Source organism: Pipistrellus hanaki (assembly GCF_964339955.1).
Source record: "Pipistrellus hanaki genome assembly, chromosome: 19".
NCBI classification, from domain to species: domain Eukaryota; kingdom Metazoa; phylum Chordata; class Mammalia; order Chiroptera; family Vespertilionidae; genus Pipistrellus; species Pipistrellus hanaki.
This window is the reverse complement of record NC_140521.1, coordinates 1,697,374-1,712,052: the sequence shown is the minus strand read 5'-3', so window position 1 is coordinate 1,712,052 and position 14,679 is coordinate 1,697,374. Positions and strand designations below refer to the sequence as shown.

At 68.1% G+C, this 14,679-nt stretch overlaps 1 protein-coding gene across 1 annotated transcript in view; it reads right to left on the bottom strand.

Annotated features, from left to right (window-relative positions):
- Nucleotides 1-2,045: 2,045 nt before the first annotated feature.
- The window catches only part of RSPH14 (radial spoke head 14 homolog), a gene marked incomplete at its 5' end in the record, with an annotated part of 37,644 nt that continues 25,010 nt past the window's right edge, over nucleotides 2,046-14,679 (bottom strand). Inside the window, 3 exons of the mRNA XM_084867459.1 lie at nucleotides 2,046-2,315; nucleotides 2,893-3,029; nucleotides 4,670-4,895. Coding sequence (XP_084723585.1) covers nucleotides 2,077-2,315; nucleotides 2,893-3,029; nucleotides 4,670-4,895 — 602 coding nt within the window. The 3' untranslated portion in view covers nucleotides 2,046-2,076. The remainder of the gene's footprint in view (nucleotides 2,316-2,892; nucleotides 3,030-4,669; nucleotides 4,896-14,679) is intronic.

Here is a 14,679-nt window from a genome sequence, read left to right as displayed (position 1 = left end):
TGTGTGGTGTGAGCACCCCCATGCTGGGCTCCTACCACACGTATTCCCACGGATGACCACGCAGTCCCGCTGCAGTGCATCTGCCTGTGGATGGGAATGTGGGCTCCTGCTGGGCCAGGGAGGGGCTGAGGCAGCCTCCACCCCAGCAAACAGGCTCCCCTCCCTCTCTGCACCTGCTGAGCTGCCGTGCCATCCTTGCCAGGCCCTGCCCAGCGCCTCCCAGCCTGCCGCCGTTGGGAGGTTGTTGGGTTGGGTCCAGGGGAGAGCCCCTTGAGCGGTGACACAGGCCCTCTGGCGGCGAGCCTGCAGGCCCCCTCGTCCTCAGACCTGAGTAAAGGGTTTGGCCTTTAGGGGCAGCAGAGCTTCAAGTGATTGGGGAGACGCCGCCATCACACCCGAGGGGCACCAGAGGCAGCTCCTGGTCCCCAGCTCAGTCTCGTTTTTATTGGTTCCCGAGAGGGAGGGAGGGAAACATCACGGATGACAGAGTCATGGGTCGGCTGCCTTCTGCACACCCCCTACTGGGGATCGAGCCCGCAACCCGGCATGTGCCCTGACCGGAATCGAACCCAGGACCCTTCCATCTGCCGGCCAAAGCTCTATCCACTGAGCCCTCGTTTAATTTTTGAGCTGCCATTTTTGAGTTCCTGCGATAGGCCAGATGCTACAAGAGAACAGCGTGAGCAGAGCACGCGGCCTGGGGTCACCAGAGGACTGAGGGGCACAGAAGGCCTGCAGCCAGGCCCCTGCCACCTAAACGGCTGCCAGGGCTGCTCGTGCCTGCTGCCCACCCGGGCAAGGACAGGACACAGCGCAGAAGCACCCTGTGGGGAAGGAGGATTAGCCACATTTCACAGGAGGAGACCGGGGCTCAGCAAGGGACCCTCAGAGGTAGGGAGTGGGGTGAGGCCTGGAGCAGAATGCCGACACCCAGGCCTCGCTGGCCCTCCCCGCACTGTGTACGCTCAGGAGCGCCCCGCTGGGCACCCGCCTCGCCTCGGGTCAGCGATGGCCTCCCAGATCCGGAGGAGGAGGCCGGTGCGGGGTGGCAGCAGGAACAGCCTGGGGAGGAGCAGGCCGGCCAGCCGAGCAGGGGCCTCGGAGAGGAGGCCCGGGTCCGGCAGGCGGCCTGGGCGGGTGGAGGGAGAAGACGGGCCTAGAGGACAGCTGTGAGGAACACTGGAACCCTCAACCCCAGAGGACTCCACCGGGTAGAGCCGGCCTCGGGAGGGGCAGCTCCACGGCTGGGCCAGGGCACCTGTCTATCCCCAGAGCACGGGTCCTGGCAGCAGGAGGCAGTGCCCTTGGGGGGGTGGTGAGAAATCCTTGGGGAGGCTGTGGCTGAGGTGAGATGGGGCATGAGGAACGGGAGCCCCTGCCGGCACTCCTGTTTTCCTAAAGAGGTCTCCCCTCACGGCACCTTTTCTTGGGAATGAGGTTTCACCTGACCCAGCTGGGCTCAGCAGCCAGTCCCTGCCCGGCCAGGGTGTCTCAATGGTTGAGCGTAGACCTAAGAAGCAGGGGGTCACAGTTCACTTTCGGTCAGGGCACATGCCCAGGTTGCAGACTCGATCCTCAGTAGGGGAGTGCAGGAGGCAGCCGTCCATGATTCTCATCATTGATGTTTCTCTCCCTCCCTCTCTGAAATCAACTATTTTTTTTAGCATGCAAATCCGCCCTCTTGGACCTGTTCAGACTGATCCTCTAGTTCCAGGGACAGGACCTCTGTTTCCTCTGGGGAAGGGGGCCCGGTCGCCGAGGACAGCCGGGGCGCTCCCTCGGGAAAGCTGGCTCGGCTGGTGTGGACTCGGGAGTGGGCATCCAGGAGCCAGGGGCGCCCTGTCCCACCGGGAGCGTGGCCGCGGGCGAGCAGCGCTGCCTCCCCTGGCCCTGGGCCCTGGGTTCAGTCTGCGCTGCCTCCTAGGCCTCCTGCAAGCTGGCCTGGGCAGGGCATGTCCTCTGTGGCAGGAGGGGGGGAGGGAGAGGGCAAGGATGGCCAGGCTCCGTGAACATAAACGGCAGGCAGACCCGGGAGACAGCGCTGCGGCCATTTATTCAGGTCCGGCCGCGGGAGGCTCAGGGCTTCCACTCGATGACCTTGATGGCCACCCGGGCGGCCCGCTGCACGGCCTCGCTGGGGTCCCTTTCCAGGGCCCGGAAGTTGTGCACGTTGGCCTTCAGCATCCTGCGGCCCTCGGGGGCCTCGGCCAGCATGGTGAGGGCCTTGATGGCGTTCAGGCGGGCCTTCTGCAGGGACGAGAGCAGCAGGCCCAGCAGCGGCTGGATGGCCTCCGCGTCCAGGGCCGAGTACTTGCCTGCGGGCGACCAGCACCAGGCGTTCGGCGGGGGCCTCTGCCCACCTCCTCTCCTCCCCCCCAGGCCTCCCCCAGCCTCAGCCTGCTGTCCTCAAGGGAGGTGCCACCTGCTACTGCCAGAGCTCCCTCATCCACCCCCACGCAGGCCCCTGCACCCCCTCCACCTCCAGCCCAGTCTGGCCCCATCCTCTGCTGCCCCTCCAGCCCCCTAACTGGCTTCTCCCCTTCCATCCTGGCAGCTGCCCCTCAACCCCACCCTTACAAGGCAACACAGGGCCTCCTAACAACATCCAGCCCTGCTGGGTGGGGCTCAGTGGTTGAGCGTCGACCTAGGAACCAAGAGATCGCCAGTTCCTAGTTGTGGGCTCGATCCCCAGTAAGGGGCGTGCAGGAGGCAGCCGATCAATGACTCATCACTGGTGTTTCTCTCTCTCCCTCTCTCCCTCTCTCCCTCTCTCCTCCATTTCTTTCTGAAATAAAACTTAAAGGCTGGGCAGGGTAGCCAGCACGCTGGCAGGCTGTGGTGACCCCCACGCCCCAGGCCCCCTCCCACCCCCGGGCCGCGCCGGCCGCTCACCTTCCGTGGTCACGGTGGCGTACATGAGGGCGCCGGCGGCGTGGGCCTTCACCTCCTCCACCGAGTCCTGCAGCAGGTGCACCAGGAGGGGGATGACATCATGCCGCCACATCTGCTTCTTGCCCTCCAGGGGGATGCTGGGCAGAGAGGGGAGCGTCAGGGTCTGCTGGGCGGAGCCCGGGAGCAGGGCTGGGACCTGCCCCGGGGACACCAGAGGCAGGGCTTGTGCTCGGACCATCCCTGTGGTCAGGCCCGGGCCCCGGCGGCCAAGGGACCGTGGACGGGAAGCTGAGCCTCAGTCCCACGCCCAGACCACAGGGGCGGGCGCCTGGCCAGGGGCCGCTACCGGTGAGACCACCCGGAGCCAGGGGCCATGGAGCCTTGCCCTAAGGCCGTGGTCGGCAAACTCACTCGTCCACAGAGCCAAACACCAACAGCACCGCGACTGACATTTCTTTCGAGAGCCACGTTTTTTAAACTTAAACTTCGAACGCCACTTCTTCAACATAGACTCGCCCAGGCCGTGGTGCATGTGGCTTGAGAGCCGCAGTTTGCCGACCACTGCTCTAAGGAATCACAGGGAGACTCCTCCTGTCTCCGTAAGACGCCCAGCTGCCAGGACCGAAGCCGCGGCCACCTCAGGCGAGATGACCTTTCGGTCACTTTTTAAAATATGTGTTTTTATTCATTTCCAAGAGGAAGGGAGGAGAGAGAGAAACATCCAGGATGAGAGAGAACCACGGACCGGCTGCCTCCTGCATGTCCCTCCTGGGGATGGAGCCCACAACCTGGGCCTGTGCCCTGACCGGGAATGGAACCGTGACCTCCTGGTTCCGAGGTCAACGCTCAGCCCCTGGGCCACACCGGCCGGGCTTTTTGGTCACTTCCAACCCTGGCATCGCAGGATGCTGTGAAGATGAACGTGGTGGACTCCGGAGAGCTCACCCACTGGCCTCCATGGGGAGGGTCCCGTGCGCTGTGAGATGGGGAGCAGCACCCTGCCCCTGCCCGCTCTGTGCCAGGGGCACCCCTCCCTCAACGCTGCAACACCAGGACGTCTCCCCACCGATGTGCTGCTTGTCTCCCGGGGGAGGGGGTGGCACAGAGCTCCTGGACCCGCTGTGAGGCCAGCCAGGCGCCAGCTGCCCACCTGCTCCCTCCTGTCCCGCCGCTCCCTCCTGTCCCTGTCCCTCCCGCTCCCTCCTGTCCCTCCCGCTCCCTCCTGTCCCGCCCACTCCCTCCCATCCCTCCCGCTCACTCCTGTCCCGCCCGCTCCCTCCTGTCCCTCCTGTCCCTCCTGTCCCTCCCGCTCACTCCTGTCCCTCCTGTCCCTCCCGCTCACTCCTGTCCCTCCTGTCCCTCCTGTCCCTCCCGCTCCCTCCTGTCCCGCCCGCTCCCTCCTGTCCCTCCCGCTCCCTCCTGTCCCTGTCCCTCCCGCTCCCTCCTGTCCCGCCCGCTCCCTCCTGTCCCTCCCGGTCCCTCCTGTCCCGCCCGCTCCCTCCTGTCCCGCCCGCTCCCTCCTGTCCCTCCCGCTCCCTCCTGTCCCTGTCCCTCCCGCTCCCTCCTGTCCCTCCCGCTCCCTCCCGTCCCTGTCCCGCTCCCTCCTGTCCCTCCCGCTCCCTCCTGTCCCTCCTGTCCCTCCTGTCCCTCCCGCTCCCTCCTGTCCCTCCTGTCCCTCCTGTCCCTCCTGTCCCGCCCGCTCCCTCCTGTCCCTGTCCCTGTCCCGCTCCCCCCTGTCCCGCCCGCTCCCGCCCGCCCGCCCGCCCGGCGGCCTCACCTGACGGCGATGAGCGTGCGGGCGGCCTTGCGGCGGACGGTGTCGTTGGGGCTGAGCAGCTTCTCCTTGAGAAAGGGCACCACGCGGCTGTTGAGAGCCTCGGTGGCGTCCTCCTGCAGGCAGGCGGCCAGCGTGTCCAGCAGGATCTCCTGGATGCTCTCCTCCTCCCGGTGCAGCTTGCGCACCAGCGAGGGGATCAGGCCGCTGTAGACGATGCCCTTGGCCCCTGCGGGACGGAGAGCGCACTGAGGGGCGCCACGCCCCCCACGCGGGGCCACGCGGGGTGACAGGCTGGGGCGGGTCCCCCAACACCCAGGACAGTACCAGCCTTTGGTGGCCTATGACCGGGGGCTTCGCTCTTTTTATTGATTTTAGAGAGAGAAGGGGAGAAACAGAGAAAAAGGAAAGGGGGGGGAGAGAAAGAGAGAGAGAGAGAGAGAGAGAGAGAGAGATATCAATGAGGAGTGAGAATCATGGACCGCCTGCCTCCTGCACGCTCCACACTGGGGACGGAGCCCGAAACCGGGAACTGAACCCCGACCTCCTGGTTCATAGGTGAGCACTCAGCCAAGGGGTGCTAAAGGGTCCCACGGAGGGGCCCCAGGTGTCATGGCCGGGCACTGGCGCTGGGGAAGTCCCTCCTGGGCCATGTCTGCGGAGGCTGCCGAGGAGAACCCAGGCCCGGCCCGGTGGCTCCCTCAGGGCCCAGCTCCCCTGTGCCCAGAGCAGCACACACAGGGCAGTGAGCGGGACGCCACCAGGGGGCACAGCCCTGCCCCACGGCGCAGGGGTGGCCGTCACCATGCCCTGCGGCCCACCGTGCCCTGCCTCCCCACCAGCTCACCCGAGGCCCCACAGGGGCGGCCCCACAGGGGAGGCCCCACAGGGGAGGCCCCACAGGGGAGGCCCCACAGGGGAGGCCCCACAGGGGCGCCGGAAAAGCACCTCACCCGCCTCCCAGCTACGCGTCTAATTTACTCCAGAGACGAGTAAACAGGTTCATTAGCCTAAAGGTCTCCGAGTGCCAATTAGCGCCGGGGTTCCCTCTTTGAAGCCATCACCCCGTCTTCTCCTCCTCGGGCTCTCAAAGGGCATCGCATGGCAGCCCCGGGGTGAGGGCTGGGGGGAGAGGGCCGAGAGGCCTTCAGCGGCCGGCAGAGCCAGCAGCGCCCGCCCGGGGCCCCCGGCCGGCTTCCCGCTGGGGCAGGGGAGCAGCAGCCATTTGCTCTCGGGTCACCACGCCAGGAAGAGCGGTTTCCTGAGGGCTTAAAGTGCACCGAACACGATTTCAAAAACAGCCTATGTTGGGCTCCTCGGTGTGCCCGCTGTGTGACCCCGGACAAGGCGCTCGGCCTCTCTGAGCCCGGCCTCCTCACTGCCCGCCTGGCCGGGGTTGCGCGATGCCAACGGGGCAGCCGGTGGGAACGGGCTCTGTGCTAGGGACTGTCTCCGAATCCCACCCACACAGGGTCCCAGCCGCAAGGAAGAGCCTGCAGGGGTGGGGGTGGGGGGAGAGCAGAGATACATAGGCAGACGCCCTGCCCCACAAGCGCCTCTCGGACAGACCCCTGTCCAACGCCCCCCAACACCCCCTGCTCCCGCTGCGCTTCCCCTGCCCCAGGCCTGGGTCCCTCTCGGCCCAGCTCACCGTGGGGAGGTGCCCACGCCACTCCCCAGGAAGGCGTCCGCTGGCTGATGAGGGAGAGGGTCCCGGCTGGCCCCTGAGCGAGGCCCGGGCAGGAGAGGGGGCCGGAGGAATGTGTGCATCATCACCATCCGGTCAGGGCTTCCCTGCGGCCTCCCGGCTATAGGGACTGGCCCTCTAGGGAAACCAGGGACAGGGGCTGCTGCCGGAGCCACGGGAGGCCGGGGGGCGGGGGGGGGGGGGGCGGGGAAGCAGCTTGCAGGGAGGCGGCACACAGTGAGGGGGTCGAAGTCAGAAAGTCGCGATATTGGCCCTGGCCTATTGGGCTCCGTGGATGGAAGATCGGCCTGCAGACAGAAGGGTCCCGGGTTCGATTCCGGTTAAGGGCACGAACCTTGGTTGCAGGCTCCTCCCCGGCCCGGGGCCCTGGTCAGGGCACCTGCAGGAGGCAACCCATCGACGTTTCTCTCTGTCTCTCCCTCTCTCTCTAAAAACCAGTGGGACAATGTCCTCGGGGGAGGGCTTAAATAAATACATAGAGTAGTGGTCTGGGCAGTCACCACCACCTGGTGAGGGAACCGAGGCCCAGAGAGGCACCTCGGGTGCCCAGGGCCACACAGCGGCCGGGCGGGGCAGCCGGGCCCTCGGCTCCCGGGCCTCCTTTCCCGGCCTCCGCCCGCAGAGTGCCGGGCACGGGGCCGGCTTGTTTTGAGGCGGAGGGAGGAAATTAAAAATAAAACGCGTGCCGGGTGCGCCTCGCTGCTCGCTCACTTTGCTGCTTCTCAGCTAAAAGGAGAGCCGGGGCCCGGTTATTTATAACTAACCCAGATCGGCGGCGGCGAGCTCGGGGGTGCGTGGGGGGCGCACAGACCCCGAGGAGACGCACTGGGGGGGTGGGGGCCAGCTGGCCCATCGCAGCCTGAGAGTTGGCCAGCCCGGGGTGGGGGGTAGGGGACAGGACAGGAGCGGCTCACAGCCAGGTCAGCCAGCAGGGGGCCATCTCAGAGGCCCAGAGGCACCAAGCCACCACCGCCGGAGCCTGGCGGTGTGCGGACACTAGGGGGCGCGTCAGTGGGGACTGGTCCTCACAGCACAGGTCGCCATGTGTGGAGGTGAGAGGTGCCAGGGTCCCCGGGGCCCGGAGGTGCAGGAGGGGAGGCTCGGGGAGCTGGGCCTCGGGGGGCTGAAGGGTGAAGGCAGGAGCCACCAGTGTACGGGGAGGCCCCGATTCTGAGCGGCTGGGTGATTGCAGCAGCTGATGAGCCAGAAAGCTCGGCGGGGACTGAAGGTCACCGTGTCCACAGGGAGACCCTCAGGTGGGCTGTGGTTTGGGCACTTCCTGGGGGAGGGGTTGACGCCAGCACTGCAGGCTCTTACAAGACCCACGGGGCGAGAACCGCTGCCGTAGAGCCCAAGACCATCGGCAAACACTGATAGTCACATCACGGTTCATTCACGGTGGCAGCATTACCGTTGTGATGTAGCAACGAAAACGATGTTATGGTTGGGGGTCGCCAGAATACGAGGAACTGTACTAAAGGGCCACAGAATTGCAAAGGTTGAGAACCACGGCTCTAGGGCAGTGGTCGGCAGACTCATGAGTCCACGGAGCCAAATATCAACAGCACAACGGTTGGAATTTCCGATGAGAGCCACGTTTTTTAAACCGAAACTTCTTCTAACGCCACTTCTTCAGCATAGACTCGCCCAGGCCGTGGTATTTTGTGGAAGAGCCACACTCGAGGGGCCCAAGAGCCGCATGTGGCTCGAGAGTCGCGGTTTGCCGATCATGGCTCTAGGGTGTCCCCTTTGGATAGAAAACGGAGGCTCAGCCGGGTCCATTGCCCGAGGGCGCACAGGGCATGGCCGCAAAGCCGGGCCTGAGCTTCCCTTCCAGCCCCGTCCCCTTGGAGGTACCCAAGGCAGGGCCTGTGGCACCACCTTCCTGTTGGCACCGCCGCTGGCCTCCGTGTGGTCCACAGGACAGGCGGGCGCACAGGGGCCGGCCTAACCCAGCCTGGTGCCATGCCGGGGAGGACACGCACACAGAGGAGCCCTGGATGGCTAGCCGCATTCCTTTCATCCTCATTGGCCGCCTCCAGCCAGCACTGTGCCCGGCCTAGGTCCACCTCTGGGTGCCCATCGCCAACCTCTGTCCCGTCCCTGACGGGCTAGGCGGCCCCGTCACAGGTGGGTAATGCCACGGTCTCCGTTTCACAGCAGAGGACTCACACCAGAGAGGTCACGGGATGCTGCTGGGGCCACGGTGTCCGGCGGGCAGAGCCAGATCCCGGCCTCTGTCTCCTGACCACAGATCTGGGGTGGGGCCAACACCCCCCATCCACCTCTGCCAGCGGTCAGCACCAGTGCTCCCACGCCCACGCGTGGGGTGCTCCTCGTAATATGACCATGAGGGTGTAAAGCGACGGGGTCAGCGTTGGCTGGGAGTGTCTGCGCCTTACGGGCGATGCTCTAGGAGGGACACACAGGAGTGAGGGGTGAGGGGCGCAGAGCCCCACAGCTGGGCTCTCTGAACGGAAAGCAGACCTGGGCAGACTGCTCTAAGATGCATTCTGCTGAGCATCTCATGCCTTCCACACGCCTCCATCCCAAGGGCAGCACCGGGGCCCTCACGGGGCTGGCTCCCTCCCCCCTCTCTAGTCTGGGGGACACTCCTGTCCCCCCACCCCCCTTCCAAGGCAATCCATCTTCCGAGGTCAGATTGCCAGGGGACCTGACAGCTGGGTGGGCGATCAAAGGCCGACTGAGGCCCCTCCCATCGCCGCACAAACCTGGGGGGCGCAAACCCTTAGGATTGCACACCTTTCCCACACTCCGTTCTAGCGGATTGTCTAGACGAGCCAGGGGGGCGGTGCCGCCAGCTCCACTTTGCAAAACAGGCCTCGAGAGGTCGGCCGGTGGCCCAAGGTCGCGGAGCTCAGGAAAGGCCGAGCTGGGTTTGGACCGGGGCCGGCGGCGGAGGGCAGGGGCCATCGGCCGCTGTCCAGCTCGGCCTCCCGATCCGCCAGGGGCAGCGCCACCGGGTGGGCGCCTCGGGGCAGCCGGGTCCCGGGGATGCCCGCGCCCGCAGCGCAGACAGGGTGGCGGCCGCGGCCGCGGCGCGCGCCCCGCTGCGGCCCCGCCCCTTCCCGCCGCCATTGGGCCGCGGGCACGTCCATCAGCCGCTCGTGCCCAATGAGCAGCCACCCAACGCTGCTGGTGGGGCGGCGGCGCCCCGCGGGTGGTCACCACCTCCCACCCCCACCCCACCCCCCCGCCCGCGGTTGCCTGGCAACGCGCTGCGCTCGCGGCTCCGCCCCCTGCCGGCGGCGGCAGCGCAGGGCGGGCGGACCCGCGGGCGGCGGGCGGCGCGGGAGAGCGGGCGGCGGGCGGCGGGCGGAGGGAGCCGGGGCGGCCGGAGCGTGTGCGCCGCCCGCGGACCGATCACGTCCCCGCGCGGGCGCTGCCACCCGCGCCGTGCGGATCCGGGCTCCGGGCCCGCGCTCTGCACCCGCCCGCCCGCCGCCGGAGCCGCGCGGCGGATGCTGGTGCCGCGGCCCTGAGGTGAGTGAGTGGAGCGGCCGCCGAGCCCGGGGGAACCGGGGGCGCGGCCGGGGCATCCACCCCACCCCGCCCCGCCCCACCCCACCCCGCCCCCACGGGGCCCGCCCGGGCCTTTGTGCCGGGATCCGCCCGGCTGGGGGGGTGCCCGGTGCGGCGGCGACAGGGATGCCGGCCGGGGTGGGTGGGGGGCGGCGATGCCAGGGCGGTGGCCGGGGTGTCGCGGGCCCAGCAGGTGCTGGGGACGGGGTGCCCCGGGCGGGGAGCCGGCGGGAGGGAGGGGTGACCGCGGCCGCTGGGGACGCCGCGCCGCCCGCCCCCCGCCCGCAGCGGCCGGAGCGGAGTCGGGGCCGGGTCTCCGGTCCGGGGAGCGGGAGGCGGCGGCGGGGCGGCGGGGGCGCCAGCGCGTGGCCTTGGCGGAGCCGGGAGGGCCCCGGAGGCTGCGCCGAGCGGGTGATGGCTCCCGGTGGCTCCCGGTGGCTCTCCGTGCTCGGCGATCGCTCTTGCAGCGAGCGAGCAGGTTGCTCCGCTCCGAGGCGTTCCGAGCAAGATGAGTATCGATCGCTGCGATTTTGCTACGTTCCCGGCTCGATTTTTTTTTTTCCCTTAAAAGGCGGTGGGGGTGTCTCGGGGGAGGGGTGCCAGGGCCTTCGGGCTGGGGCTCGGGGATCCGATCCTGCGGGAGATCCGAGGGGGGCTCTGCCTGGAGGGCGGCGCTGCGCCTCTGGGTGAGGCAGGAGCCCGCCTGGGCCTGTGGCCACCCCGGGTTCCTGGGAGCCCCTGTCTGAGGATGCAGGGGGCCCCCTGGGCCTGGAACCGGGGTGCTCTGTGGCCACCCGGGGTGGAGCCCCTGTCTGAGGATGCAGGGACCCGCCTGGTGCCTGGGAGGCCAAACTGGCCGGCCTTCAGGAGACGGCCCAGCCCCTGGCAGGCTTTTTTTTTTTTTTTTTCTGCCCAAGCGATTTCCCTGCCCGGGACCGCGTCCGACCCACTGCCTGGCTCTGTCTGGAGGTGGCTCCTTGGCCAAATTCGATTAAGCAAATATTTACTGAGCGTTCGCACCCCCCTCCCCCAGGGCCTGGCGCTGGGGTGGGAGGGGACGGGCCTGCCCTCCAGGGACTGACTAACCCCCCCCCCCCCCACACACACACACACACACACAGGGAAGCAGTGTCTTTGCTCAGATAACCCAACCCTGAGTGTGGGTTTGCGGGGGGAGGGGTCTCAGGAGGGGACCTCAAAGAGGTGACCCTGGCTAGGGTCAGACATGCCTGCGGGCAAAGTGGCATTTGAACTGGAGCTTGAAGGGCACGGGCACAGATGGGGTGGGCACTGCAGGCAGAGGGGAGAGAACGGACCAGGGCACAGGAGCTGGGGCTGTCAGGTCTGAGGGGTGCAGAGTGGAGGGGGGGTGCTTGGGGAGCCCTAGGTGTGGCGGGAGAGGCGGGTGGGGGCCGTGCAGGGGCCGAGGGAGCTGGGGGAAGGGCGACCCCATTGCGTGTGAGCTGTGAAAGGGGGCGGCTGGCTGTGTGCTCCGGGGACTGGCGGGGGCCCAGGGCAGAGCCTGAGGGGCTTCGGGGAGCCCCTGGCGGCCTGGCTACCTGTCCAGGCACCTGGGCCGGTGGGCAGGGCCGGGGATCTGGGCAGCCCCCCACCTCGCCCCCTCCCAGCCAGGATGGAGGTGGTGTTTAGCTGCCGTCCCTCTGGGCAGGGACCTCAGGGGGCACAGCCGTGGGGCCTGGGAGTCTCGGGGCCGGGGCTGTGGTGCGGGCGGCCTGGCCACGCTCGCCCGCCCGCCCGCCCGCCCGCCTGCCCGCGCCCAGATGAGTGGTGCTTCAGCCACGAGCCACGGCCTCTGCTTTCAAACTCCTCTCATTCCCTCCCACAGCCCTGGGCTGCTGAGACACCTCTGCCCTCGGCCTGCGTGCTCTCTGGCTGCCAGTACCCCCGAACCCCCCCCAAAAAAAACACCCCCCCATACACTTTCAGTTTGGGGGTGAGACCAGGGGTTGTGGTGAGAACACGCATGAGTTCCTCCCTCCGTCCCAGCTGCTCCCAGGAGGGGACGCCTCGGTCTGGTTCTCAGGGGCTTGCAGGGCGATGCCGGGCGCCCTGGGTACCAGGTGGGCCCAGGGAGGCTGCCCTGGGGCCAGTGGGTGGGGTGCCAATCGCGGGGAGGGCGGCCCTGGGTGTGGCCTCGGCTGGGTGTCTGTCCTGCGATGACAGCGATGGACAGCCTGTGGGCCTTGCCCCTGGGGGTGAGGGCGGGGCAACCCCGCGCCGCCCACCCCAGCCCTCCATCTGAAACCCTGTGCCTAGGGCCTCCCGCTGAGCTGACTAGGCGGGGGGCAGGAACTCTGAGAGAGGCAGATAGATAGCCGCTGCTCCCCGTGGCCCCGGAAGGAAACTGGGGAGCCGGGCCCCCGGGCGGCCTTGGAGCCCCAGGGTGGGCAGGAAGGAGGCGAAGGGAACAGACAGGCCTCGGAGGCCGCTGGATAGCCCCGGGCAGAGCCTCAGGGCGGCCTGACACGGCTAGTGTGGACTGGGCAGGGCCCAGGGGCTGGAGTGGCAGGGCCCAGGCCCCCGCAGGGTGGGGCGGGAGGGCGGAGCTCCAGGTGAGGGGAGGAGACCTGGGTCGGGATCTGGCCTCGCTGCCCCGGCCCATCCCCGTGCTCTGAGCCACCTGGTCCCCACCCACAAGCACAGGCCCCCACTTCCCAGCAGGGGCGCCCCCGCCCTCCTCGCGTTTGGCGGTGAACTCCCCGGGACTGTCTGCCGGCCGGGAGCCTGGGAGGAGGCGGCTGCCCTGCCCTCGGCTGCCCATTCAGTCCTTCCTCCGGCTAATGTTTACCGCACCTGGCGGGCCCGGCCCCGTGCCAGGCACAGGGGCACGCGGAGCAGAACGGACACCGCAGCCACTCTGGCTCCCACATCAGACGGAGGCCGGCCCAGCACGTGGGCCACGGAGCAGGAGAGGGATGGGCGCCCTGAGAGGGGGGGACCTGAGGCAGCGGCGCAGTGCCCGGCGGGGCCACAAGCGAGGCGGGTGATTGACAGAAAAGGGATGGCAGGTGCCAACGCCCAGGAGAGGGGGCGGGAGCTGCGAGAGGTCAGGGAGGGCTCCGCAGGCCCCTGAGGGCGCAGTGGCCAGGCCCGAAAGGGGGCGGGGCTGCTGACCCCGTGGAGGGGGGTAGCGAGCGGCAGCCGGTGGGGGTGGGGCGCTCAGAGGGACCTGCTGCTGGCGAGGAGGACAGCTCCGATGGACGGCGCGGGCTCAGCTGGAGGCAGGGCCCTGGGGTCGGTCAGACGCCGCAGGACATGGGTGCACAGGGGTCAGAGGGGAGACGGTCTGGGGGCAGGAACCTGGAGTCTGGCACGGAGTGGGTGGGAAGCCAGGGACCGGGGGCTGAGGTCACGTGGGGACGGAGGGTGGTGGGACAGGAGGGCGGGGCCGGCCCAGGGGAGGACTGAGGAGCAGTGAGAGAAGCCCCGTGGAGAGGCCACGCCAGGGTGTGTCTCCACTGGAGGGCGGGCCCACACAGGCTCAGTGGTTGGGCATCGACCTGTGAACCAGGAGGTCAGGGTTCGATTCTCGGTCAGGGCACCGGCCCTGGTGGAGGGCTCGATCCCCAGCGGGGGGGGGCATGCAGGAGGCAGCCGGTCCATGATTCTCTCTTCTCATGGATGTGTCTAGCTCTCTCCCTCTCTCCCTTCCTCTCCGGAATGAATGAGAATACATATGTCTTTTACATGATGGAGCGTCTCAGGGCAGCGACCACAGAGCACTGCACCGGGCGCGGCCCTGTGCCTGCCGGTGCGCGTGCCCGTGGCGCCGGGCCCAGGGCCATGGCCCAGTCCCCTTCCCTTCCGCCGGCCTCCCTCGGGCTGGTGGGCTGTGTTTGGCACGTGGGGCGGCCACCCTCCCAGCCCCACCCCAGCCCCCGAATGTGGTTTCTTCCCCTCTGGCCCTGACCCCCTGCGGCCTCTGGTGGGAGCCACAGCGCAGGGGCTGCAGGCTGCGCCCCGGGGCCGGGACCTGGGCCGGGCAGTGGGCAGCCTCACCCAGTGACGCTTCCTCCAGCTCGTCTCTCTCTCCGAGCAGCCTGCGATGCCTCCGGGCTCTGAGTGTCTGCTTCTAGATGAAGGCGTGGCTCTCAGAGGCTCCCCCGGGGGGAACCAACGAGGAGGGAGGCTGATGGAAACCATGGTGCCGGGAGGGTCTTTTTTTACTTAATTTTTTTTAAAAAATTGATGTCAGAGAGGAAGGGAGAGGGGAAAAGAGACAGAAACATCCGTGATGAGAGGGAGTCATCGATCCGCTGCCTCCTGCACGCCCCAACCGGGAATCGAACCCGCAACCCGGGCCTGTGCTCTGACCGGGAATCGAACCGTGACCTCCTGGGTCATAGGGCGATGCTCAGCCACTGAGCCACGCCGGCCGTGCCGGGGAGGGTCTTTACAACCCGCGTCAGGCCCTTCGCTCCTTCCAAGAGCCTCTGAGCAGAAACCCGCCCGGCGCCCCCCGAAAGCCTGTCCTGGCGGTGCCCGCGGAGGTCCCAGCAGACCCTCCGGGAAGGGACCCTGCCCACTGAGCACCCCCAGCCCTGGCGGGTGGGGGCTGACCTCCCCCGAGGCCTGCCCCTGGGTGGTGGAGGTCACGGCCGAGGTGAGAGGACTCCGGTGCACAGTCCGGGCCGGAGACACGGAAGCTCTCACCCTCCACACCCAGCTCTGCCCCGGGGGCTGCTCACCGCCGCCTCCTCCCAGCTACGCAGACCGAGACCGGGGGGCCGGGCTTTCCCGA